We start from the raw sequence: 26,426 nt of genomic DNA on the forward strand, positions 1-26,426 counted from the left end.
CCTGATGCTCTTTAAACGTTTTGTTCAGATGGGATACCGCACAATGTGAATATTGATATTCACACGCTAAAGTGTTATAATCAATTGAGTGCAACTATCTGTTGGAATATAACCCTTAGAATGATTTTACATTCATCCTAAGTTCGAGGCTCCCAAAATTCCAGGGCCCAGGGTGCCCATGCGTAAACACGGTACTGTTCGAGCTAATAAGATACGTGTTTTACTGAACGACTAGGTAAACTAGATTGCTTGTTGCGAGCGCTTTGCGAAGTAATTTTTGGGTATATGTACTTGCTAAGGCAGTGGGGATCGATGGGGTCGTTGCCGGTCCGGATCTGAAGTGCGAAGACCTATTGAAGTACGGGATAAGTTTCGTTTACCTGTTCACCTATTTATATCGTGTTCACCTGTTTGAACTGCAGATATTGCAAACAGTTGAGCCACACAGCCACCTATTGAGGCAAAAAGAAACGATGTGGCATATGCGAGAGAAAGCATGAGGATAACTTTTGCGGTAGAGAATCTGAAAAGTGTGTTTAGCTGCGGGAGCCTTCCGAATACTTTTTAATCGTGCCCTTCGTACAGGCAGTGCGGGGATAAAATTAAGCGCCCTTTTCACCTTCCGGAAGTCGCGCTTATGGCCCACTGAACAAGCAGCCGCTAGTGCCCTAAAACGATTTCGCTAGATTTTCGCTCTCACTATTGGTAGTGCGAATAAAGCAACTTTTTTCGATGGAGGAGTCCTCACATGGTCAAGGCTTCTGTCGGTCACGCTACATTTTTACGCATATTTCATAAGATAAGTCAGCAAAAACAATAAAACCATATTCTATCACAACTGCCCATTATTAAGGTCACTAAACCGCACATTTTTTTCTACAGAAAGTTTTTTTCTATCATGAACCGTTTTCGCTTTATTGTCATTTTGATACGTCTCTCACGTTACATAATTTTCGCAGTTAGTTTGGAGGTTGCCCGACTAAATAGCAACAGTCTGTTCCGTTGGCCCCCAAATTTGAATGAAAACAGTTTTAAGTTGAAGCTTAGAAAGCAAGGAAGAATTTGAAATATAGTTTTGCTGAAGAAAAACTTTGTTTTCGATTTTATGGAGTATTCTCAATGATCTGTCACGTTACAACCAGAATCTGTCACGTTACAGTTCTGCATTTTTATTGAAGCAAGGATATCAAGACAATCGTACACAAATCATCCTTAATCTAGGAACTGAGTATTAACGGGAAATTTCATGTTTATTTTGAAAAACATATTGGTTTTAATGAACAAACGTGAAAAACTTTTGAAAAGGTCGTAATTTCAGAAACATATTATGTCGAAAGAAAATCCAACATCTGCATTTTGAAGGATAATTTTTCGTGAGCATTTTGAATTGAAAACCCATTTTGAAATAACTAAATTATTTAAAGAAAAAAAAATTAAATGAAAATTCAAAATTAAAAGAATTATTGAAATATGTTAAAACTTTTTATTGTTATTTTCTCTACGATGCAATTATATTTTAAAGTTTTTTTTTATTTGCAATTAAATTTCAAACGTGTTTTGTTTTTTGCGTTTGGTATTTGTGAGTAATTTATTAAAAGGGCATATTTTCACTATTAGATATTTTTGTTGAAAAAAAAAATCAAAATATTTCGAAAAAAATTTCTTAAGAGCATTTTGCTTTGAAATTATATTTAGTATTAATATTGTATAAGAAAATTATATTTATGACTGGCAAATACTAAGAAATTTAGAAGAATACTTGAACTTAAAATTGTTTACTTACTAATAACTTCCTAATAGTGAAATTATAGTTTCATCAGTTTACAGGCTTTCGTTAACAAAAAAAACATTGTTTTGCTGTAATTGTATTTTCATTTTTTTGTTTTTTAACAAGATATTTGTATTTTTAACATTTTTTTGCTTTTTTTTGAAAAATTTCACCAAAAAATATTCACACAAAACAATTAACTCCCTAGAACTCGCTATCATATAGTTATGCTGCACAAATGGCGATTTTCGAACAATATATATTGAAAGTAGTGCATTCAAGATCTCATACGCCCTTTTTAAGTATTACTCTTGAATAAAAATTGTTTGTTTAATATTGAAAAATACTTAGTCTCCCATATGCATGAAACGTAAAAGGTTTCATCAGAATCAAAGATGGTCATCAATATTGACGCAATTGAATCAAACTTGATAGAATTGCTTTACTGCAGAAAAAATCTGTCACGTTACATAAGAAAAACTGTGTTTTTTTAAAAATTAATAAAACTTTAAAGTTTTCACAATACAGTTTCAAAAAGTAGACTCAAAGTAGTAAAAAAAATGCAGGTTAGACATTGTATGCATGCTGTTGGTGTGGTCCACGAAACTTTTTTAAATTTTTGATCTGTCACGTTACAAGTTATTTGGTTTCCATTACTTCACAACTGAAAATAAGCGATAATCCACATTCATCAAAGTTTTTCAAGCAATATCATCAAACTTAAATTAGACTACGATTGAAAAATGTAGTTGCAAGCAAAGGGTTGAAAATATGGATTTTGTTTACCTTTTTATCTCCTTACGGTCTTTCAGTCACTTTCAGGTCATGCAAGTAGCATCAACAAACTTTCATAAATAACAGACATGAAATTTTTTTCTGGGATCACCATTCATATTTTTTAATATTAGAGGTTATATACATACGGAAAACAAACAGTTTGACGCAAAATTTGATAAAAAATTATTTCGCCTGTTGCCATTTTCGGAGCCTTTTCCACATGCTCTTATCATTCAACAATAATGCTCCAGAATCAAATTCAACTTGTTGTAGAATCTGCCTGACTCGGCCAAAACATGCTCGTTGAAATTATTTACTTATTTTTTAATGTTTCTTGAGAGAAATATTGTCCCACACGATTGGAGACAAGTGAGTGTCATAGCAATCCAAAAAATCAGGAAAAACCAGCCTCCGATCACAACTCATATCGGCCGATTGTAATGCTCTCATACATTCGGAAGTTATTCGAGAAAATGACGAATGCTTGACTTGTGTTGCTCTGAACAGAAATTCAAATGCTTTTCTTGGATATTAACGCGGCTTTTAATTCAGTTCTATCAACAGTCTTTCTGAGAAGCTGGTTTTAAATATCTTTTTGCTAAACCTGTGCATCATTCGAATGGCGACACTACAACATCACGATTTAAGTATTGAAGGTTTTCCACAGGGCTCATGTCTAAGTCCCCTCTGCTTCAATTTTAACGTGCAGGACAGAAACGATTGTCAGGTCAATTCTGTTGTTCAAAGCTGTTGATTTGCATGAATCATTGTAGGATACTTTGGACTCCATGGAGAAAACTGAACTTGTCATTTTTTCTGGGAAGCGCAACTCCAAAAATTATGAATGAACGTAACGTTAAATAAGGTTTTCACTTTTAAATATCTCGTTGTCTGGTTCGATTCTTAATGCACTTCTTGTTCAAAATCTTAATTACTACTTCTAAAGAAATTTAAAATAGCGCGAAAATTTTTCTTCTTAAATCTAATTTAAATGCCCCTCATATAAACGATATAAGTGATAAAAAACTTTTTCGGAGTATTCGTTTTGAAAATTCATGATAATAATTTTTATTAGAACTCGCATCTAGTGCATCATTGTGCGATTGCGATTCAAACTGGATATTGTTACGATTTATGTTGGTAATATATATTCGACACCTCGCTAGCTGGATAAATACTAGCCGTACTAACGGTCTATGAGAAGCGCGGAAAGAATCTGTTCTTACGTTGCCAAAAAAGAATAAGAATACCCCTCAGTTTAGCCTGCGAAGGTTGTGGTAATAGAAGGCCAAGTTCAATCATGGCTACTAGTACCAGCGTTCTCGTCGTTAACTGGATTTTATATGCGAATATTAGAGAATCACAATTGCCAACCGAAGCGTAATTTATTCTATCCACTTTTGATTACAATCAGCACAGCTCTAGGAAATATTCACAGCAACTTTCAATTATCTCTACGTACATTTAACAGCTGACTGAACGATATCCTGTGATGTGAACTGAGGCAAATTGCATCATGTTTACACATTAGAAATGATTGAAGTGAACTTTTTTTTCCAAACATAAAACTACATCCTGCTGCACAAACAAATAGTAAATCATCGTATTGAATCAAGCAGTACTCCGATCGGCAAGCTTCGTTGGCAAATACAAACTCTCGAAAGCGCAAAAAAAACAACCAACCCTCTGGTGAGACCATTGAGCTGTAAGATTGCCGGTGACGCGGGAGCATAAGACGATGTTTTTCCTTGGGCAGTTCACATTCTTTAGCATTTTCTCGCAATTCCAGCATCTTCTGACGAAGGTCCAAGGTACATGTTCGAATGCACTAGAACAGAGCGCAATCCCAGCCATAGTAAAGGATGGCGAAGAAGAGGAATTTAAATTGATCCCTCCAGCAGCAGCTGCTGCAGCCGAACAGTTCCCTGCCTCCTATCAATGCAAAGGGATGTTTTTTTCTTGAATGTAAGTTTGGGGGTGGTTAGACATGTGTAGCAAGTTTCTGCACGAAGCGCACGAAGGGATTATCCTGTCCCCGTGCATTCACAACCAGAGGCAAGTAAATCGAAATGCTGCATAAGAGAAAAATGCTCCACCCAAAAGGAATGGAATATGAATCACCTTTTTCTGACGGTGGTTACGTCGGATCTACATTCTACACCTCAATTTATTTTCCTGCCCAGTACACGGCAATGAGGGCCAGGAGAAGGCATCTGGTAAAACAGAAGAGTGGCTGGCTCCGGAATCAGCTTAGCCACCTACCCACGGAGAACGAAAACGATGCGCTCCCCTGTGAGCTGGACTGGGAAAATTGCTGCATCAGAGCTTTGTAGGAACTGTTAACCCAAATGTGCCGCAGGTCTGGCAAATCGATCGAACAGGTACGTTTATATTATATTATTTGCTCGTTGGGTGTGTTCCGTTCCTACGTTCAATTCAAGCTACTTCGGGTGTTGTTTGAACTCTGTTTGCTTCGGAAGGCTTATTTTTGGCAGATTTTGCAGTGTTTTTTCGAAAGTTCAGCAGTACAATGTAGGTATGGAGAATTAAAGACAGAGCTTTATCTCATCTAATGGAAACGTGAAAACCTAATGAAAACATAGTTGGTAATTTGGTTAACATGAATAGATTCTTTTTTTCAGATCTATGATTCAATTTTTCATTAATTGAAATCTACAGCAATAAATTTTCAAAATTATTATTATTTTTTTTTTTTGATTTCCTGAAGTATGTGCAATTTTAAGCATTTGCATAAATGTTAACCACTTGGAGATTGCTTCTACTAAATATGCATCAGTAGCTCTGTTTTTCGTGAGCAATACTAATATGGCAGACAATATGAAAAATATCTACGTTGTTGCGTGTCATCCGAATCGTCAAAATGAAACAAAACTATTCCGAAAAAAAAATGCCAACTTACCTATCACATAGATGACAAACACCCACAGGTTCAGCGTCAGCCGTATTCGGTTCCTCATTATGGTTGTTTTAGTGCCTGTCGAACCGTATGACGATCCTGAATTATTGCGTTCACTTCAATCTGCAAAATGCAATGCAGCGAATCTATCCACTAAAATGTCCCACAATTTTCATCATGCTTCAACTGGCAAATAGACGCATTTTCCAAACCGCGCACAACAATTATTATCATTACTATTAGCCGAGACACACGAATCAGCACTAACCCTAGCTTCACTAGCTAATCCACCGGATGTTTCGCGGTGACCGCACATAATTACCAGCGACAGATTTTCTTCAATCTGTTTGCTTTTGAAACCGATGTTCTGCCATCAAACTGCAATCAAACTGAGCCGAACCCCTTTCGCACTTCGTTCAGCTACGTGTTTATTTCCGCCGAAACATCTGCTCTTCCGCCCAATCGGCGGGAATTGGGGACTGAATCCCAACGCGCGAAATAATCTCCTGTTTGTCCATGTTTCGCAGATGATTGCAAATCGATTTTCCTCTACATCTGCCAAGTTTTGTTGTTCTTTCGCGAGATTGGGTGGTGTTTTTCTGCTGTCAGCTGACTTCCTTCCACCCAACGTTCTCCGCACGGTGAGCGTTCGAATTCGGTGAACTTTTCCGCTATCCAATGCTTCACCGATTCAACATTTCTGAAAATAAATCCAGATAGTAGGAAAAAGGGACGTTAAAATAAACAGGGAATTTTTTTCTCTGGAATTTATGGAATTTTATTTATTTAAATTAGATGCGAATCGAATTGTGGATATACAGTCAATGAATCTATATAAGATCGAGCCAATTTCAAACACTTGGCTCTGGCATTTGATGGTTGACAAAAGCTGAGAGAGTTTTCGCAAATTACGGAATGGGAATACTTTTGTGGAAATTGATAGCTTTAAATGGTTTCAGGTTGAGCCATAGTTGACACTGAAATAGAAATCGTAATCGATATTCGCTAGTTCTACTAGTTCAAATGCATACAATGTGAATGTTTTTGATTTTCAACCGTCCAAACACAGTGTGGTCTATGTAAGGACGGCCGATAACTCTAAATTGCAATTGCGCTGCTGCTGGGCAGTTGCCTTTTTGCTGAGGAAAGTGTATAGCTGCGGATAATGAGGTATGAGTTACTTAAGTTTTTTTAGATAATCTTTTGACATTTTTTGCTATTCATCAAAAATAACACTGTTCTAGAAAATAAAACAATTTCAGTGTGCTTAGTCCGCATTTTGTTTTTCCTATATTTTTAAATATTTATAGATACCCAGTTTTGAAGAAAAACTAAGATTTAATGGATCTGCCGCTCTTATAATTCATAATTTGTAAAAACCAACTAACCAAACTTCTCCATTTGGATCTCCAGAAAAATAAAAAAATTGCTGAAAGAATCTAAGACAGTTCAGGATCACTTCAACAGGCATGAATTTGAAATTTTACCCAAAATCGGCCCATTATTTCAAAAAATCAAAATTCGCCACCAGTAGGGAGCGTTTTATCAAATTAACTCCGAAGAAGAAAGTGGTTCTGCTACCCTAATCTCTCATTTAAGAAGTGAGCCCGATGACTTTTTAACATGATGTCATTTTGGGACACCCTAATGGAGAAACTATGAATGTCTTCTTGACTGTCGAGCTTCTATTATCAGGAGTTTTTTCGGCTAATCAGTCATAAATTAGACAGCGAAAACAACAATATTGCTTTTACTTCCAACGTTTCAATGGATTTATTCCACCTTTATCAAGGATTAAAAACTTTGTGTTTTCTTGTAAAGAAAACACAAAGTTTTTAATCCTTGATAAAGGTGGAATAAATCCATTGAAACGTTGGAAGTAAAAGCAATATTGTTGTTTTCGCTGTCTAATTTATGACTGATTAGCCGAAAAAACTCCTGATAACTAATGGAGAAACATTAAATTGATTTGTCTGGTCAATGAGTTTTGATGTCCGTCAAAAAAATTAAACTTAAGGGGTTATATGCAAAGCTGAGGAGAAAAAGTAAGCTAAGTTCGCAATTTTTAAAGGGTTTTATAAAAATTTTGTTCGAAAAAGCGAAAGACAATTTGTTGGTTAGGACATTGCAAAAAAAAAAGATTTTTTTGAATTCTCAAAGCCCCCCCCCCCCCCCCTCTCATATTGTGACAAATGTCAAAGTAAGCTCAGATGCCAAATTTCACATCATTTAGACAATTTTAGACCCCCGCCCACTTCGTTTGAATTTTTTTGAAATTGGTGGTATGGGAAAATATGGAGGAAAATACATTAAATGCTATAACTTTTGAAGTAGCAATCAGAAAATTACAATTTATCTTAGTATTTGAATGTATTTTTGTTTCTAGAAAAATACGGAAAAGTGGGGTACTGGGTCATTTTGGCCCCAAAATCCCATATTTTTAATGATTTTTCTGCTCCGTGATGCAAATCATACATATTTTGTAGTTTTTCTAATGTCAAAAAATCTCAAAAATCGATCGGAGCCTTTTTGACCTTTTTCCAAATACGAGAAGTTGGGGTTAAATAGCCTTTTGTGATTGAAATTAAACTTCATCATTTTCTCGTGCATATATCTCTATTATTCTTCACTCAATTTTCATAAACTATACCTTGTTGAACGTGGAAAATCCTTAGAATTATAACAAAAATAGATTCGTTACCGGTAAAATTCAGGAACATCAAATTATCTGACATATAGTGTCAATTTCACATTTTTATCATAAAATCGCACATATTAACTCCATTTAACAACAAATTTCTTATTTGATTTACTACTTTTAGTGTAAAATATGCTTAGGGATCACATGAGAAAAGTTTCATTCCTGGAAAAATAGGGGAAGTTGAGGTATTACGACAAATAATGAAAAAATGCGACTGGTAGAGTAAATATCAAAAAATTTGATGTATCTGAATTTTAACTCTACCGTTTTTATTTTTGTTTTATTCCTCAGAATTTTACAGTTCAACAAGTTACATTTTATGAAAATTGATTGAAGAATAATAGAGATATATGTATGAGAAAATGATAAAATTTAATATGAATGACAAAAATCCCTATAACCCCAACTTTTCGTATTCGGACTAAGGTCAAAAGGGTTCCGTTCGATTTCCGAGATTTTTTCACATTAGAAAAACTACAAAATATGTATGATTTGCGTCACGGAGCAGATAAATCATTGAAAATATGGGATTTTGGGGCCAAAATGACCCAGTACCCTACTTTTCCGTATTTTCCTAGAACCAAAAATACACTCAAATACTAAGATTATTTCGTTTTCAAAAGAGGTATAAATTGTAATTTTCTGATTACTACTTCAAAAGTTATAGCATTTAATGTATTTTTCCTCCATATTTTCCCATACCACCAATTTCAAAAAAAATCAAGCGAAGTGGGCGGGGGTCTAAAATTGTCCAAATGATGTGAAATTTGGCATCTGAGCTTACTTTGCTTTGACATTTGTCACAATATAAGAAGGAGGGCCTTTGAAAATCCAAAAAAAAAATTTGTTTAGCTATGCCCCATTGTTGGTAGTACTATCGTAGAAAATAAATACAAGTTGTGTTAAAAAAAATTAAAAATTGTCGGAGTTATGGTCTCGCCCCAACAGCGCCTTTTTTCGCAGAGGTTTGCGGTAAACACGAACGAGAAAAATGTATTGTGGGTTACTTAAACGGTTAGGTTCCCAAAAAAAATCAGTAAAAATACTATGTTGACAAAAAATTTTTTGAGGTTTTCGAAATTTTAACCCTTTCATGCCCAACTTTTTTCTAGTGCATGTATAGTTTCAAAATTATTTTTCCTTGAAAACGGTAAGATCAAGAAACACAAAAGGTCTAATTTGATAAAAATAGGTGCCTCCCTTGCAGTGCTAGAAGCTGCTCAATTTTTACCTTGCAATGCTCAATACAATTCTCCTAGAATATTTACAATAGTCCAATTGTATGGAAAACGTAGCCAAAGACAGACTAAATTGATAAGTTTTATCAGTTTTTAAAAATATTGCACCATTACGAAGATATATGAAAAATTCATTTTCCGTCGTCAGCGCAAACTGTCCCTGACAGCACTGCTCCAGCAGAATCCAATCAGACTAATTGCAATAACTTCAGTTCTAGAGCTGATCCTTGTAACTGTTAATGCTCAAATGAAAGGCAAAGTCACATTTATTAGTCTTACTTCTTTTTGCGAGCAAATCTTGCCTCAATCAAAAGTTATAGCTGTTTACAAACGTTGTTGTCCACAAACAACATGGGCATGAATGGGTTAAACAAAAATTCATTGCAAAGACACGGTGTGTATAATAGAACAGTATTATGATAAAAAAATAAGCATCGCTGAATTGTTCATTATTGGATGAAAGAAACTTTTACCTTTAATTTAAAACTAATTCGGGAATAATTCACCGAGGGATCCAGAACATTTTTTTTTAGTTCTAATCTAAATATCATGATTTATGAAACATACTATATTAGGCTGTCAAAATCAATGTGCGAAAAGTCATGGTGCTCAACTCTATAATGAAAGATAAGCATATTTAAGGCACTTTTGTAGAACAAATCAAGTTTCTAAAAAAAGTTTCTAAAGAAAATCATGCGATTTATGAAAAATGGCCATTTTTGAGTAAAATTGTCGTATATAAGCGGTTTTCGTAATTTTTTCGAAGTTCGATTATTTTTTAAATATTTTTTTATTGTTTTGTGGACCTTGGAGAATAAATTCCATTTAAAAGTTTTTCACAAAAAGTGCTTATATCAATGATAGAACAAAACGACCAATGATCAATGATTAAACAAAGCGAAAACAATATTTTTTAGAAAATTATGAACAAAATCCTCACAAATCAATTTTTTTTTTCATTAAACCAAAGGCATGTATTAGAAAGTACTATTCATTACAAAAGTTTTCGTGAATAAATATTGTGAAAATTCGGTCGGAAGGCGATATAGCATTTTTAGTAAATGCTTTCAAACCATGAAAATTTTTCACATTTTTTTAATTGATCAATATCTCAACCTTAACTTGACCAGTGAAGGCATTTTGGGTGTCAAATATCTTTCTATCTTACAAAATGTTTCGATATGTGGAATTTATCATCTTATTCTAAGGTAGTTATTGAGACATTTATGGAATCATGCATGATCAACAACTTTTTCGAATAAGAAGTGATAACTTTAATGATGCTATAACCATTATAACATTCACGATTGATTAGATTTATTTATTAATGTAAATGTATAATAAGTCTTGTAATAAAACCCTTAAATATAATTTTAAGAACGTGTCCACTGGAAAACAGACAGAGAAAGAATGACCGGAACGGTGAGAATGAAGAAACTTCAGCTCTAGTATTTCCATAGAGGGTCACCTTGGAGAGATCTGATTTTTCCAGCATTTGTTGTTCTTTTCTTGCAGTTTAATTTGTTAATAAAGTGGTTTGCCCGTTTTGCCCGTTGAAAAGTTAGCGCCATTGGAAAAAGAGCTATTTTCAATCAAAAAACGTGAATATCTCCACACATACTAGCGATAGCAAGTTTCCGTCTTCGGCAAAGTAATGCAATTTAATAGTCCAAATAATGTTCTAGAACAGTCATATACTGGAAAATATCTAGAAGAAAACTTATGAGGAAAAACTGTTTTAAGGGGCCTTTAACCAATAATGCACCATATCTCTAAAAACTTAAAAGATAGAGAGTTGAAGTCTTCAAGTGAAATATTTGTAACGAGCTTCTCTACAACTTTGCTGAAAGAAGTATTTGTCTATCTGAATCATTGACGAAAAATTTTTCGTAACTCACTATTAGGGGGATTAATCATCAATCCGATAAGGCTGAAAGAAGGGGAGTTCTACTCCAAGAAACTTTCTTGAAGACACCATTATGCTAAAGTCAACCGCTTTGACGCAATCGAAAAAAACCCTTTTTTGCTCTTTGGGACCACTGTGCGTTCCGGTCATTCTTTCTCTTTCTGTGTTCCAGTAGACACGATCCTAAAAACCCTGAAAAAGGAAAAAACAAATACTCACGTCAATACAAGGAATATATTCTCAAATTGAAACCATTTTATATGTTATCGAATACATATGGCATGATTGATTATTTTGGCCCCTTCTTCTTTTGGCGATAGTTCGCCAAATTGAATTGAAAAAATAAAAATGTTCGTCGACCCTCGGTGGATTATTTTCAAACAAGTCTTAAATTAAAGGTTAAAAGATCTGCTATCGAATAGCGAAAGATTCAGCGATGCTTATTTTTTTGTAATAAGGTCATTTTATATACACACCGTGCTCGACAATTTTTGGATGGAAAATTAACCGTTCAAGTACACGAGAACGTAAATATGAACAATGTTAAAAAAATATGAAAATCGATTGAATAGTTCTTGAGATAAGACGCAGAGGTACTTTTCAAGAAACTCCATTTCGAGATAATCGCGTTCAAAGTTTTGTGTTAAATCCAATCGTGGACGCAACCAGCGCACTGCGAACGGCTGTATTATGCCAGTGAGCGACCTTCATTGTATCGCTGTGTGAAGAGCCAAAAAGGATTGGATTCATAAGCAGAAGTTCTTATGCGCACTCCACAGTGACAGTCTCAAAGGACGAGAATCTCCTTCCAGCAAAAAAATCCAGCTATTTGAATAGCACACCAATAACATAATTCTAGAATAATTAGGTAGTCAATGTAGTCATTCCTGTCTTCTGCCTAGGGACAGGCGGATTAAATTTTCAAAAGTATGAACATTCAGAATGTGCGATTTTTTTAGCCTCAGCTTTGTATATAACCCCTTAATGATACGTCGCACAACTTCTTACCCTATCCTCCCCCTGTCACAAAATAGGTATGCCCCCCTGCCCCCAAAATGCTACGTCATTGGCTCTTTAATTTAATTGGGATTTTGATTAACGTGATAAATGTACTCGAGCTATACGTCAGATAGCAAAGATCAGAAGAAAATCACTCAGCACGCTGAATAGTTGTCATGTGCTTCAGTGGAATTTCGAAAAATGTAGGAGATTTTGCGATATCACACGGCACAGTTGTTCTAGAAACGCCTTTGTTTGGCGACACGTTTGTAAATTTCTATAATAATTGCAATGCACGGACGAAGCCCAGAACCAGTTTCTATCTCAATTCCAACTTGGCTCAGGACCGACGAAGGTTGCTGCACCTGCTCTGGCCAATCATCAACACATTAATTTCCACCGGAATGTCCGGGCACCCAGATAAGGTAGATAGTGTTGACAATGCTTAGTTCATTGATTTGGATTCAGCACGCGATCACTAGTTTGGACCGTGATTTGTCTGAGCTAAGGACCTTGATTGCAGCCCGACTATCTGAGGAGAAGTTTAGAACTTTACTGGACAAGCTCTGTTGAAGAGCCGATTGTACCCCGCACATAATCGCGAAAATTTCTGCTTGAAATACAGTACAGTATCTACCTAGCCAGTGAGATTGCTCCAATCTCATTTCACGACCAGCACCAGCACGTCCGTCTATCAGAAATCCGTCAACGTTACAGGCCTCTTGCGTTTGTTGTGGTCTTTCCATATAGCCAGACAACCACTCTTCTCGAGAGGGAATCTTTACATGGAATGTCCTGTAAGGAAAACTACATGTGAGTGTAATATCGCTGGGAGCAAGAATATCTTCACCCCATGTAACAATTTGTGACCACAATTGTGTATGACTGGTAGCAAGATCAACATGGTTACTGTTCCAAAGTCCGGTAACCTGCAGTCTGTATGCACATGATAGTGCTTCTTGTTTGAGGTGTATGTGTAATGGTTAGAGGTGTATGTGATATTTAGAAGGGCCTCAAGAGCAGCAGTGGGAGTTGTGCTGAAAGCACTAATCAACGCAATGAGCGCCGTTCTTTGCAGATGATTTAGCTTTGACTGGATTGTCATCACCTCTCCCCTCTGCCACCACACAAGTCATCTGTATGACAGTATTGGACGAACAATTGACATGTACATCCAATGGATGTATTTAGGTTTGAGACCCTAGGTGTTTCCAAAAGTTCGTCTGCACTACCCGAAGGCCATGCACGCTTTCTTGACTCTGAACTCAATGTGAGCAGACCAATTCAGTTTGGAATCCAATATAACTCCAACGTATTTGACTTGATCTGCACCCAGTAGCTCAGAATCAAAGAACTGCAAGGGACGAACGCCGGTTGTTATTCGCGTTTTCGTGAAAAGAACCATTGAAGTTTTGCTTGGGTTAACTGATAATTTAACTTGTCGACAGCTCTTAGTGCCTGTTGCATTAGGTCAAATATTGTTCCGATGCAAAGTCCAGTAATTAGTATTTGGTAACCGTCAGCAAACCCGTAGATTTGAAATCCAACTCATTGAGTTTCTTCGACAAGCCGTTAGCTACTAAGTTCCATATCAAAGGAGACAGAACGCCACCCTGAGGACAACCGCAAATACTCAACTTCCGTATCTCAGCCTGTCGCAGCGACGAGCAAAGAATGCAATTACTAAGCATTGCGTTTATCCAACCCGAAGTACATGCAGGTATCCCATGACCGCGCGTCGCTTCCAGAATAGACTGGAAGGATACATTGTCAAAAGCACCCTCAATATCTAGAAATACACCCAAGCTAGATTGCTTGAGCGAGAAGGCTTTCTCAATGTTGTAAACAACATCGTGAAGCAGAGTGATCGTGGATTTCCCACACTGATATGCATGTTACATTTTGTGCAGTGGATATTCAACTAAACTAACGTTCTTGATGTGATGATCGATTATCCGTTCCAAAGCTTTCAGAAGAAAAGAACTTAAACTGACAGGTCTAAAACTCTTGGCTTCTTCATAGCTTGAGCGTCCCCCTTCGGGAATAAATCTAACAGTCATTTCTCGCCATGCTTTCAGGATATACCCAGTTTCTACCTTTTCCATGGCGAATGATTAATTTAAATGCGCACTTCAAAATCCAGTATAATTTAATTTGAAACAAATTTCGAAACGTTGCTCCTACTAAATAGTTCAAAAATTAAATTCTAACTTCCGTTCAGTACAATCAGTGCCGTTCCAAGCATATCTGTCGCATGTCGAATTATATCGATTTAGACTTTTTAACGCCAAACGTTACAAAATGAAGTATATTTTCATGTAAACATTTCAAATCATGAGGCTTGTTCTGAAAATTTCTCACTTACACTGATGTTTTTTTTATGATTGATGATGTTTCACATTAAAGTGCTAGAACAAATGAAATTAAATCCAGTTTCGATCCGGCCTTTGAATTGAAAATCAAATTGGGTTCTAACCCGTAAAAGAAATTAGGTTTTCTCTTAGCACCGACGATTTGCGAGAGCTCAACACAGTTCTATTGATATTTTTTTTGGAGCAACTAACCTGTTTACGTTTCTGGGCTGCCAAGCAAAAATGCCACCCTTCCTTGCCACAACACAGCAAAAAACGAACTTTCCGGAACCATACTTTTACAGGTTTGTTAATGCGCGTACCGCACTGCGACAAGCATGCTTTGATTTGACTATCTTTAGAATAATAGTCCAACTAAAGAATTTTATCGTTAAAATGAGAATTTCACAATAACCAAAAGTGCATGGTTAGTCATTAGAAATAAGTCCTAATAGTAGAAATACAATGACAAACAGGAGACTAGTAGCATTGTTTTGCCTTAAAAACATGTTTGAAACTTTTATTACATTTTTCTAGAACTGGATGATTTGGAACATGGCACAGATATGATTGGAACGGCAGATCAGTAGTTTAAAATCTTTCACTACTGTTTTCCGATGATTTTAAACGGATCCCTTAAACTTTAGAAATTTCATTAAAAGTTTATTTTTTCTGCGCCAATTCTTCAGTGTGATTTCAAAAATATTAAAATAATTTAAGAAACAGAATCCTGCAATTAAGTTAAGAACGCTTTAATCGATGGATTTCTTTATTTTCGCTCATTTGTAAGATCAGTGTGTTATTATTGCTACAATACCTGTCCCAACATTCCCCAATTTCCCCTAGTTAACAATTTTCGGTAATAACTGAAGATTTGAATTCGGCGGTTTAGGGTCATGTGCAGGAGGTGTAGAAAATGTGCCCGTGCTGGTGCTTTCGATGGAGAGTGTTGCAGACACAGATTCATAGGTTCAATTATAGCACTTTCAGGCGACACACGCACACCAATGATGTTTTCCGCCTGGTCGTAGAGTGTGGGGGAAAAGCATTGAAAACGAAATTAGTTCGCTCAATCGCTTGCGGAGTTTACTGTTCGGTGATGGGGTTGGGGTGTTAAAGAAAATAATATATGGTAGGGTGGAGTAATTTTTTAATGTATGTATAATAACCCCTCTGTAAACTTGTGAAGAATGGCAGTTGAAGCAGAAATGATGTATTCACTTTGAAACGTTTCACTCTAGTTAAGGAGTAAAAACAAATGACATGAACATATATATGTTATAGGAATTCAAACAACTTTGTGTCATTCACAATCTGTAAATAGTAAGGCTTCGCAAACATTGTGCCTTAAATGATAACATCGTTTTATACTTTTTTATGCGTTTGGAATCAAATCCTGATGATTTGCGTACGAGGCAATCGACTTACCAACTACGCCATGCTCGCCCCCTACTAGTATAGTATTATCCACTGTTATTGACATCCAATTCTAACTCTTACACTCAGCTAGTTGCTGCAACGAGTATTCCAGTAAATTTAAATACAATCGTTTTAGTGGCGTATTTCAAATATTTCCAATGTTGCACCACTCTAATAATTGCAAAAGGATCTGCAATGACCTGGCCTGGGAATATGTCAGAGAATGTTTTCTCTGCGCGTTCGAAGGAAGAATTTCTTTTTATTTCTACTGCGATCTCTCGCCATTCCAGAAGAAAGTTTATTATTTGATTTGTAAAAGTGGTAAGAAATGGTTAGGAAAAACTTTGTTGTTATTTTAACGCAGTTTCAAGTTCTTATCTTAATTTGGGTGGGGTTGAATTGAATAAAAGATCACAATGCTGATTTTTAAATTTTTTTGGTTAGCATTCTTATTTGTTTATAACTATTACTTTCCATGTTTTCGTTCTGCAGCTGTCACGTACGATCCACAATAAGATCGATTATAAATGAATTGTGTTCTATCTAAAACTTCCTTTTATGCTAGGTCTGCATGTTTTTTTTTCCACTTCTGCATGATAAAGCATCCCAAAAACTATCAGCAACCGTGAAAAAACACTTGCCAAGGATTTTCTCATCCAGTCCGTCAATTAATCATGTCATCCTCAACCCATACAGTGCGTTTTCCACTTCATGCTTTCAGAGTTCCGGACTGAGGGTAAAAAATAATATCACTATGGTCCCATAACTGTCATCACACTTATCACCGTTTTGCGTAGTTACCTACATGATGTGTGTTTGTGTTAACAACACACCTTTCTGGGACTAACAAACATGGCGGCTCACTAGTGTGCAGTATTTCTGTTTTGATTGGGAAATAAACAAATAGGCGTTGAGTGAAACCCGGAGTTGCGGGAATTGCATAACTTTAATACCTGTATCTATATTTTAGTCTGAAATTCATGTTTTTTTGCTGCATTGAATTTGCTACTCGTACCGGAACCAGGTAAAGCAAAAATCACTTCTGTAGAATGATTGACTGTGGTGTGGTTTTTCATTTTCCCCGTTGGATCCTTTTATTCTCTTTCAATGACGGATTCTTTTGATTGGGTGGGTAGGATTATCTGGGTCATGGACATCCTTTGATATAGGTACAGTGCCGCCAAAATATTTTAGTACCCGCTTCAAAATTAGCATATCTTTCATACTCAGTTGTTAGACAAATTTTGGATTAGTATATGTTGTTACCATTTGTTTGAGGATTTGTTATTCAGCAACTCGATACTCACGGTTACCACCTCGGTAAAACTTTGACCCGGGTAGATTTCCAGACAGACGAATCAAAATGAATTCTTGATACAATTTTGGAACGCTTTCATATTTTGCATCCTGTTGAGTTAAAAAATATAACACATAAGACATGAATACTGCAATCCGTCAGGATAAACATTTAACCCCGAACAATTATTAAATTCCATTCATACTAAACATTGAGTGTAATATTTAGACTGCCGTTTGTAGGTTTGGTTAGGTAAAGATTAATTTCGTTTCTCCCAGTTGACCGTAAAACATCTAAAAGCACCCACCGCTCTCTCTCAAATGGTGTTAGTTTAGGAGCCACGAGCGGATTTGTTTTACCTAAAAATGCTTACTTTTGGCTGAATCGGATGTTCGGAAGAATCGGAGTGCTTAAGACGAATCATTTCGCGGTCAGACAATGGTAGTCCAAAATTTCTTCTACAAAGTTGTTTATTTGGCTTTTGCAGAAATTCTTCTGATTATGTTTACATTACATCTCTCCGTTAAAAAGTTTGCATTGGTGTCCTTTATCCGAAGAAATGCGCAATTCAAATTTTCAGGCGCTCCTTTTTTATTATAAAAATTATGAACGCTTCGGAGTTCAGATATAACTATAACAACGATGTGAGATTCCAAAGGTATTGGTTTGCGCTCTCAACAGACTTTAGAAAAGTAATGTGATGAAACGTATGTTATTAATATGCAAAGATTTTCTGTTGGTACTATAAGTGGAATATGTAATATGGGTTGAGTTAGGGTTCAGCTCGCTCGGATTGTGACTGTTTATCATCAAGCTTCAGGAATTTATTTTTTAAATTGATCACTCTTGAAATTTCCATCATAAACCCAAGCGAATTCGTTTTGAAAAATGATTTTACACCTGCACCCATATCCTGTATTGAAGGTTCTCTATTTTGTTCAGATAGTACAATACGGAACTACAGACCGGTTGTCGTTCTATGCCACTATAACTTAATACCATAACAGTGGTGAAGAAGTAATAAAGTCTTATATATAAAACTTTAATATATTTTTGAGTGGACATATCGATTGCTAGGAAAAGTCGTTAAATTTTAGTAGGATTGACCTGAGAACGTGAACGTACCAAATGTTTCTAAGTATGTGATAGTTTCTCAGGACATTCACTGCCCATTACAGCATATCTGTCTTATTCGTGTTTCCATGAAGTTGAAAAAATTAGCAATAAAATTGCAATTCATTTTCGATTTTTCCTTGCAGTTGAAATTTTTGTGTTGTGCATCTCAAACTCCTTGAATCTGTAATCCACCTCACAATTAACCCTTTCATGCCCAACTTTTTTCTAGTGCATGTAGGGTTTCAAAACTATTTTTCCTTGAAAGCGGTGGGGTCAAGATACACGAAAAGATAGGTGTTTTCCTCACAGTGCTAGAAGCTGCCCAATTTTTACCTTCCAATGCTCAATACAATTCTCCTAGAATATTTTCAATAGTCCACTTGTGTGGAAAATGTAGCCAAAGACAGTCTAAATCGATAGGTTTTATCAGTTTTCAATAATATTGCAACATAACGAAAAATTAATTTTCCATCGTCAACGTAAACTGTCCCTGGCAGCACTGCTCCATCGGAATTCAATCAGACGAATTGCAATAACATCAGTTCTAAAGCTGATCCTTGTAACTATTAATACTCAAATGAAAGGCAATAGATACATTTATTAGCCTTACTTGTTTTTGTGAGCAAATCTTGTCTCAATAAAAAAATATAGTTGTTTTAAAACGTTGTTGTCCATAAACAACACGGACATGAATGGGTTAAGACAAACAACAATTTGATTGGCTATGTAATTTGCATTTCGGCTTCGTCTTATCAGTTTCTGACACTAATTTAGTGCCAGGACTTGCGGGACATCACGTTTGACTAGGGGTTTGCTCAGGAACAGTGTCTTCGGTTTTAAAGCTGGAATCAATCCGTCGCTAGCTTTGTCCTGGCACTGAGTTATTGTTGGATTCTGTTAAGACAACGTTGAAACGAAAATTTCATAATTAATTTTGTTATGGGTTTTAGCCATTGAAATGCAAATGTGGTTTTACCAAACGGTCCCACGGTGTTCCTAAAACCGTTATTAACTAAAAAAATGACCATAAATTTGGCATACGGCATTCGAAAGATACAGTATCCAAGCATCTTTTCAGTGAATTTCAAAATGATCCATCGAGGGATTCGAGAGATATGGCGATTTGAAGTTTTATGATGCGTTTCATAAGGCTACCAGCAAACACCCACGGGTTTGGTCCAATCTCTATAAACAAAAAAATATTTGTCTACTTATTTAGTACATGGCATTCGAAAGATATAGTAATCAAGTATATCCCTTGTGATCGAGCGAGAAACGAAGGTCAGAATCAGGGAATCTTGTGCATCCCCAATATGATCCACAATCTGCGATCAGTGCGATCTCACTCCTTCCCATACCATTTCTTGGTTTGTTTCACTACACGAGTGCAGGTAGTAACCGATCCAGGGCGAACAGGCCTTTTGCCGTTGTGCTTTACCCGTCAGCCGGCCAGCTGATCTTTATATGTAGAAGGGATAAATCAGATCAAATAAACCGTCGCGTGATACACACGTCTTTCGTTCGCTAAAAAATACGTTTTTTAGTTCGCGCAATAAAGTGTATTTTTTCGTTTATAAAATTGAAAGTGTTTAGAAGTGTCCGAAGAATCCAGACTTGCGCGCGCGAACATTGGTCCTTCGAGCCGGATTTCGATCCAGTGAAGTGGTTCTCGGACACTTTCTAAAGGACAGTTTAGAAACGGTGGACAATCTCCGTGATTGGAGTGCGGTCAGTGAACTTTACAAGCGGGCATTGACCCCTATGCGAAGACCGCCAAGTGACATTTGTAAGCGGCTGGTGATAGTGCGCGAAGAAGAGCATCACCATTTTCGACGCTAGTTGATGCCATCGTGAGAAGACTTCGGCGCCATCGCGGATCGGAGCGCGTGTTTCTGCAGCAGCTATTCAGCGGCGACAACAATTAGGCGGTCATCGTGCAACGGCAGATTTATCCCGGACGGGGATTCCGAGCGGAATTAAAGGGAGTATAGCGCATGATATTTGTGTGGTGGCGCATTTGCATGTGGCGCATGTTATGTTGTGTTGGCTGGAAAATAAATAATTAAGATTATGCGAGCATTTTGTTTTTGGCAAGTGTGTCCCTGATAAAAGTTGGTCTCGAAAGTTCCGCTGGATTTTTTGCCTGTTGCTTTCCTCCCGTCTGGTTTCCCTCTGTTGCAGTTTGGCTTTTCTGTCAATTTTCGGTTTCGCGAATTAATAATGTGGAACGTCGAGTCGATCAGTCAATTTATTTTTAAAGAGTGCAGTGGCTGTTTCAATTAAACGGTTTGAATTTTGTGAACGGGTGGTGAGTGCAGGCCAAGTGCAGTGATTCAAAATGGCAGAACTTAGATCTCTTCGTAAGCGGGAACACCAGATAGTGAAGGCTTTCGACAGCGTACAACATTTTCTCCAGAAATACGACCAGGAGACTGATAGCGGGCAAGTGAACCTTCGGCTGCATGGACTTGAGGAAGATTTTAAGGATTTTCTTGTGGTTCGGAGTAAGCTTGAGTTGCTGCTGGAAGATGTTGAGGTCCAGAAACATGCTAAATCTGACCCAGACTTAAAGCAGGAGGCGTTGGAACATATGGACGATGAAAATGATCGTATTATGCAGGAATTTCGTGATCGATTCTACGCACTGAAGGCGGCGCTTGTGACTTTGCTACCACATTTCTTACCCCCACCAACGCCACCATCACAAAGAGGTCCCCATTCATCAATTGCAGGAGATGATGTTTTCGGTGTGCACCCAACGCCGACATTTTCAAAAGTGAAGCTACCTGAAATCCGTCTACCGTCGTTCAGTGGTAAGATCTTCGAGTGGGTAACTTTTCGCGACACCTTTCAAAGTCTCATTCACAACAATCCTCAGTTGATCGACATGGACCGTTTCACCTACTTGAGATCATCGTTATCAGGAGACGCATTGCAGGAGATTAGTTCTGTGGGCTTGTCAGCCGTAAACTACAACGTTGCATGGGAAATGTTAGCGAACCGTTATGAAAACAAGAAGTTGATTGTGAAGGCTCATCTCGACGCACTGTTCGCTACAGAAGGGCTCAAGAGAGAGAGCAATGAAAAACTCAACAGTCTCATTAGTGAGTTTGAGAAAAACCTTCAGATGCTGGACAAGATTGGGCAAAACACCTCCGAGTGGAGCACCATTCTCGCATACATGTTGTGTTCTAAACTCGATTCCGCCACGCTGCGTCAGTGGGAAACTCATCACAATTCAAAAGATGTACCCACGTATACTGCTATGCTTGGCTTCTTGCGCAATCATTGTGATGTACTCCAGTCAGTGGCTCCTGCTAAATCCAACTTCGTCGATCATCGTTCCTCGAAACCAGCTGTCTGTCACACAGTGGTGAAAACGTCAAACAGATGCGCATTCTGCAGTGACTCGTGGCATCCTGCTTTCCAGTGTTCTGCATTTCAACGGATGAACGTTCCAGATCGTGTCGAGGCTGTCGCTAAACACAGACTGTGTCGAAACTGTCTGCGTCCAGGACATTACGCAAATTCCTGCGAGAGAGGGGTCTGCCGTCATTGTCAACAGAAGCACCATTCCATGCTGCATGGACCAACCAGATCCTCCGTTCCACACTCGCAGCCGAAACCTCCGACACAAGACGAGCAATCGCGACCGCCGAAGGCTAAGCAACACAATTCGAACCAACACACACACACCACCACTGCCAGCTCGCAGCGCACAAACAACACACCTCCAGCCACCAACACGCCCACCACAAGTCAAAATTATGTCGCACTCCCCATCACACCTACACACAACATACTTCTGTCTACCGCTCTCGTTACAATCAAAGATCGTTTTGGTAGAGCGACGCTGGCACGAGCCCTGCTAGACTCGTGTTCCCAGCACTGTCTAATGACTGCCAGTTTTGCGAGCAAGCTACAGTTCCGTGAGACTCCTACGTATTTGTCGGTTCAAGGGATTGGATAAGCTCGATCGGTTTCCACCAAATTAGTTAGTGCAGAGGTCGGTCCTAGGTCTAGGATCATTTCGCCATTCACTGAAGAGATGCAGTTCCATGTGCTGCCAAAGCTGACTGTGTTACTTCCGACGACGAGTTGCAATCCGGCCGAGTGGGATCTTCCGGATTCGACGTTGATAGCCGATCCCAGTTTTCACGAGCCTGGTCCGGTCGATTTGATTATCGGAGCTGAATATTACATGGACTTACTGAAAGATGAACGACAAAAGGCTACGCCATCAGGACCGACTCTGCAGAATACGGTGTTTGGGTGGATAGTCTCGGGAAGAGTTCCCAACAGTACAAATAGCGAGCGATGTTCACTGGTGCACGTGTGCTCGACGGCGGAAATCGAAGAGCAGCTCACAAGATTTTGGGAATTGGAGACCTGTCGAACCGCCAGCACCAATTCCGTCGAAGAAACCACCTGCGAACAGTTTTTCAAGGAGACTACAGTAAGAGACGAGAATGGCAGATTTGTTGTGGCACTGCCAAAGAAGGAATACGTTATCAGCAAATTGGGAGATTCAAGGGCAACTGCTCTCAAACGGTTCATGGGACTCGAACGACGATTTGCAGCTAACCCAGACCTGAAGACGCTGTATTCCCAGTTTATACACGAATACCAAACTCTCGGCCACATGAAAGAGGTCATCGATGATACCGCCGCAGGGAAGACATTTTATTTACCGCACCACGCTGTTCTAAAGCCGGACAGTACCACCACGAAACTCCGAGTAGTTTTCGATGGCTCTTGTCGAACATCTACGGGCATTTCTTTGAACGACGGCTTGATGGTCGGTCCCGTTGTTCAGGAAGACCTCCTCAGTATCACGTTACGCTTCCGTATCCACCGATTTGCAATAGTAGCCGACATCGCCAAGATGTACCGAATGGTTCGAGTTCAGGCAACGGATCAACCGCTACAACGGATCTTGTGGAGAGATTCTATCGAAGAGCCAATCCGTACTTTCGAATTGACGACCGTTACGTACGGTACCGCGTCTGCGCCTTATTTGGCCACAAAATGCCTGCAAGGTTTAGCCGAGGAAGGAGAAGAAACGCATCCAGATGCTGCTAAGGTGCTCAAGCAGGACTTCTACGTGAACGATATGCTCTCAGGTGTAGACGACGTGAAGGATGGAAGGAAGTTGATCCAACAGCTGGTCGAGCTTTTACAGTCAGCAGGATTTTCACTTCGCAAGAGGAATTCCAACAGTAAGGAGCTCCTACAGAACGTGCCTGAGCAGTTGAGGGACGATCGGTCGATCCTAGAGTTAGATTCGTCTAGTTCAACCATCAAAACGCTAGGACTTGTGTGGGAACCCAGTACCGACAGCTTTCGATTCACTATTCCAACCTGGAACTTCGCGGCTGTAATCACCAAACGAACAGTGCTCTCAGACGTCTCCCGACTGTTTGACCCATTAGGTCTCGTGGGGCCTGTTATTATTCAAGCAAAAATATTCATCCAAGAGTTATGGAAACAAGAGTGTTCTTGGGACGAACCTCTCCTGCCAGAGCTACAGGAATACTGGCAAGAGTATCGGAGAAACCTTGCTGGTTTGGATAGCCTCTCTGTTCCTCGGTGGGTTGGGCTATCTAGCAACATTGTAGCAGAGGAGCTACATGGGTTTTGTGACTCCTCTGAAGCAGCTTACGGAGCCTGTATTTATATTAGGACAGTTACAGAGACTGGATCTGTAACCGTGCGGCTGCTGACATCCAAATCGCGGGTTGCTCCACTTGAAAACCTGAAGAAGAAAAAGAAAAGGCAGTCCATACCTCGCTTGGAGTTGTCGTCAGCACTGTTGCTCGCTCACTTGTACGAAAAGGTCGTACAAAGTCTCCGCATCTCCGTTAGATCATTCTTTTGGACGGATTCGATGATCGTTAAGTGCTGGCTTTCGTCATCGCCATCAAGATGGAAGCAATTCGTCGCTAATCGAGTTTCCGAGATCCAGCATATCACGAAGGAAGGTACCTGGAATCACGTCGCAGGTGTAGAAAATCCAGCAGACTTAGTTTCGCGTGGGATGATCCCAGCACAGCTTCAGTACCAATATGTTTGGTTTGACGGACCTCGCTGGTTGCTATTGGAAGAAGCCTATCGCCCTCAGTCCCGCCAGATTAGAGAAGAAGACATTGTATCAGCTGACTTGGAGGAGAAAACCACCACGTTAGTCCTTCAGGCAAGCACTCCCAGTGAGATCTTCAACCTACGATCGTCACTGTCGGAGTTAGTTCGCATTACGGCTTATATTCGCCGTTTCCGGTTCAACGCACAAGCTGTCAACCGCAACTGTAGAAGGTATGGGCCGATCACATCGTCTGAGCTTGACGATGCACTGCGAGCATTGGTTCGGCTTGCGCAAGAAGAAAGCTTTCCACAAGAACTTGCTGATTTGTCCAAGCGAACCCACGTGCGGGACTCGTCGCACATTGTGTCACTAAAGCCGATTCTCAATAAAGGCATGATGTGTGTTGGTGGCCGGTTACGACATGCATCAGTTTCACCGAATCGCAAGCATCCGTACATTCTCGACCCACATCACCCGCTGACGAAAATCGTAGTTACTCACTACCATCGGAAACTATTTCATGCGGGACAGCAGCTGTTAATTTCGGCAATGCGAGAGCGATTCTGGCCAGTGTACACCAGGAACTTGGTGCGACAGGTAATCCACGAGTGCGTCGCTTGTTTTCGAGTTCGACCAAAGGTTCAGGACCAGATTATGGCCGATCTCCCGGCTGAAAGAGTAACTCCCTGTTCGCCGTTTCAAAGAGTCGGAGTTGATTACTGCGGACCATTTTCAGTGGTCTATCCACATCGTCGTTGCCGGCCTGTAAAATGTTTCGTCGCAGTCTACATTTGCCTTACTACCAAGGCGATACACTTAGAGATAGCCGCGGATCTTACGACGCAGGCCTTCCTAGCATCGTTGAAGCGCTTCTCGGCTCGACGTGGAAAACCCGAGCTGATAATGTGTGACAACGCAAAGAATTTTGTTGGTGCAAAACGAGAGCTGGATGAACTTCGCAAGCTGTTTCACAACCAACAGTTCCAGAACACTGTCGCAAAGGAGGCGGCAGACGACAGAATTGAGTTTCGGTTCATTCCAGCACGTTCTCCTAACTTCGGCGGGCTATGGGAATCCGCTGTCAAATCGTTTAAGACACTCTTCAAACGTACGATTGGCTTGCATACCTTGGTGTACGACGAAATGCAGACAGTCTTGATTCAGATTGAGGCGATTCTGAACTCACGACCGCTCACCCCCGTTAGCAACGATCCAGACGATTTTGAAGCTCTGACACCAGGACATTTTCTAATACAGCGACCCTTAATGGCAATTCCGGAACCAGATCTTGGAGAGATCCCGGAAAATCGGCTGTCCGTCTGGCAAAAGGCACAGCGATTCACACAGGTTCTGTGGAAAAAATGGTCGACGCAGTATTTGTCGAATCTGCACAATAGGACGAAGTGGACACGCCAAAGAGACAACATACGTGTGGGCACTATGGTTGTTCTCAAAGAAGAAAATTTACCTCCGTTGAAATGGCACCTAGCGCGTGTGACGGAGATTCAAACAGGTCCAGATGGGAATGTACGAGTGGTTAAAGTACGAACAAAGGATGGTAGCTACCAACGAGCAATCTCGAAGATATGCGTGCTACCCATCCGCGACAATATTTCTTTACCAACCGAGGAGGACTAGGACTCCTTCATCGGCGGAGGCCAGGAGGCCTCCGCACACCAGTTAAGTTTTGTATTTCTTTGAATTTCAAAAAGCTAATGAAATGTCTTTTTCCCAGTCACACTCCGTCTTGATCCTTGAGCTTCCGGTATTCCCGTTGCTCCGAACGCTTATTCAAGCTGTTCATCATCAGTTAAGGTAACTGTGTTGTTTCGGTGGTGGTTTATATTGTATGCAT

General features: G+C 39.0%; 2 protein-coding genes across 2 annotated transcripts; both read left to right on the forward strand.

Annotated features, from left to right (window-relative positions):
* The first annotated feature begins 20,827 nt into the window (after positions 1 to 20,827).
* On the forward strand, positions 20,828 to 22,459 carry LOC131687198 (uncharacterized). Its single transcript, XM_058971250.1, has one exon. The coding sequence runs from the start codon at positions 20,828 to 20,830 to the stop codon at positions 22,457 to 22,459; it is 1,632 nt and encodes a 543-aa protein (XP_058827233.1).
* Positions 22,460 to 22,537: 78 nt separating this feature from the next.
* On the forward strand, positions 22,538 to 26,209 carry LOC131687199 (uncharacterized). The gene has a single exon (XM_058971251.1). The coding sequence runs from the start codon at positions 22,538 to 22,540 to the stop codon at positions 26,207 to 26,209; it is 3,672 nt and encodes a 1,223-aa protein (XP_058827234.1).
* Positions 26,210 to 26,426: the final 217 nt, after the last annotated feature.

The sequence above is a fragment of the Topomyia yanbarensis genome, chromosome 3, assembly GCF_030247195.1.
Source record: "Topomyia yanbarensis strain Yona2022 chromosome 3, ASM3024719v1, whole genome shotgun sequence".
NCBI lineage: Eukaryota > Metazoa > Arthropoda > Insecta > Diptera > Culicidae > Topomyia > Topomyia yanbarensis.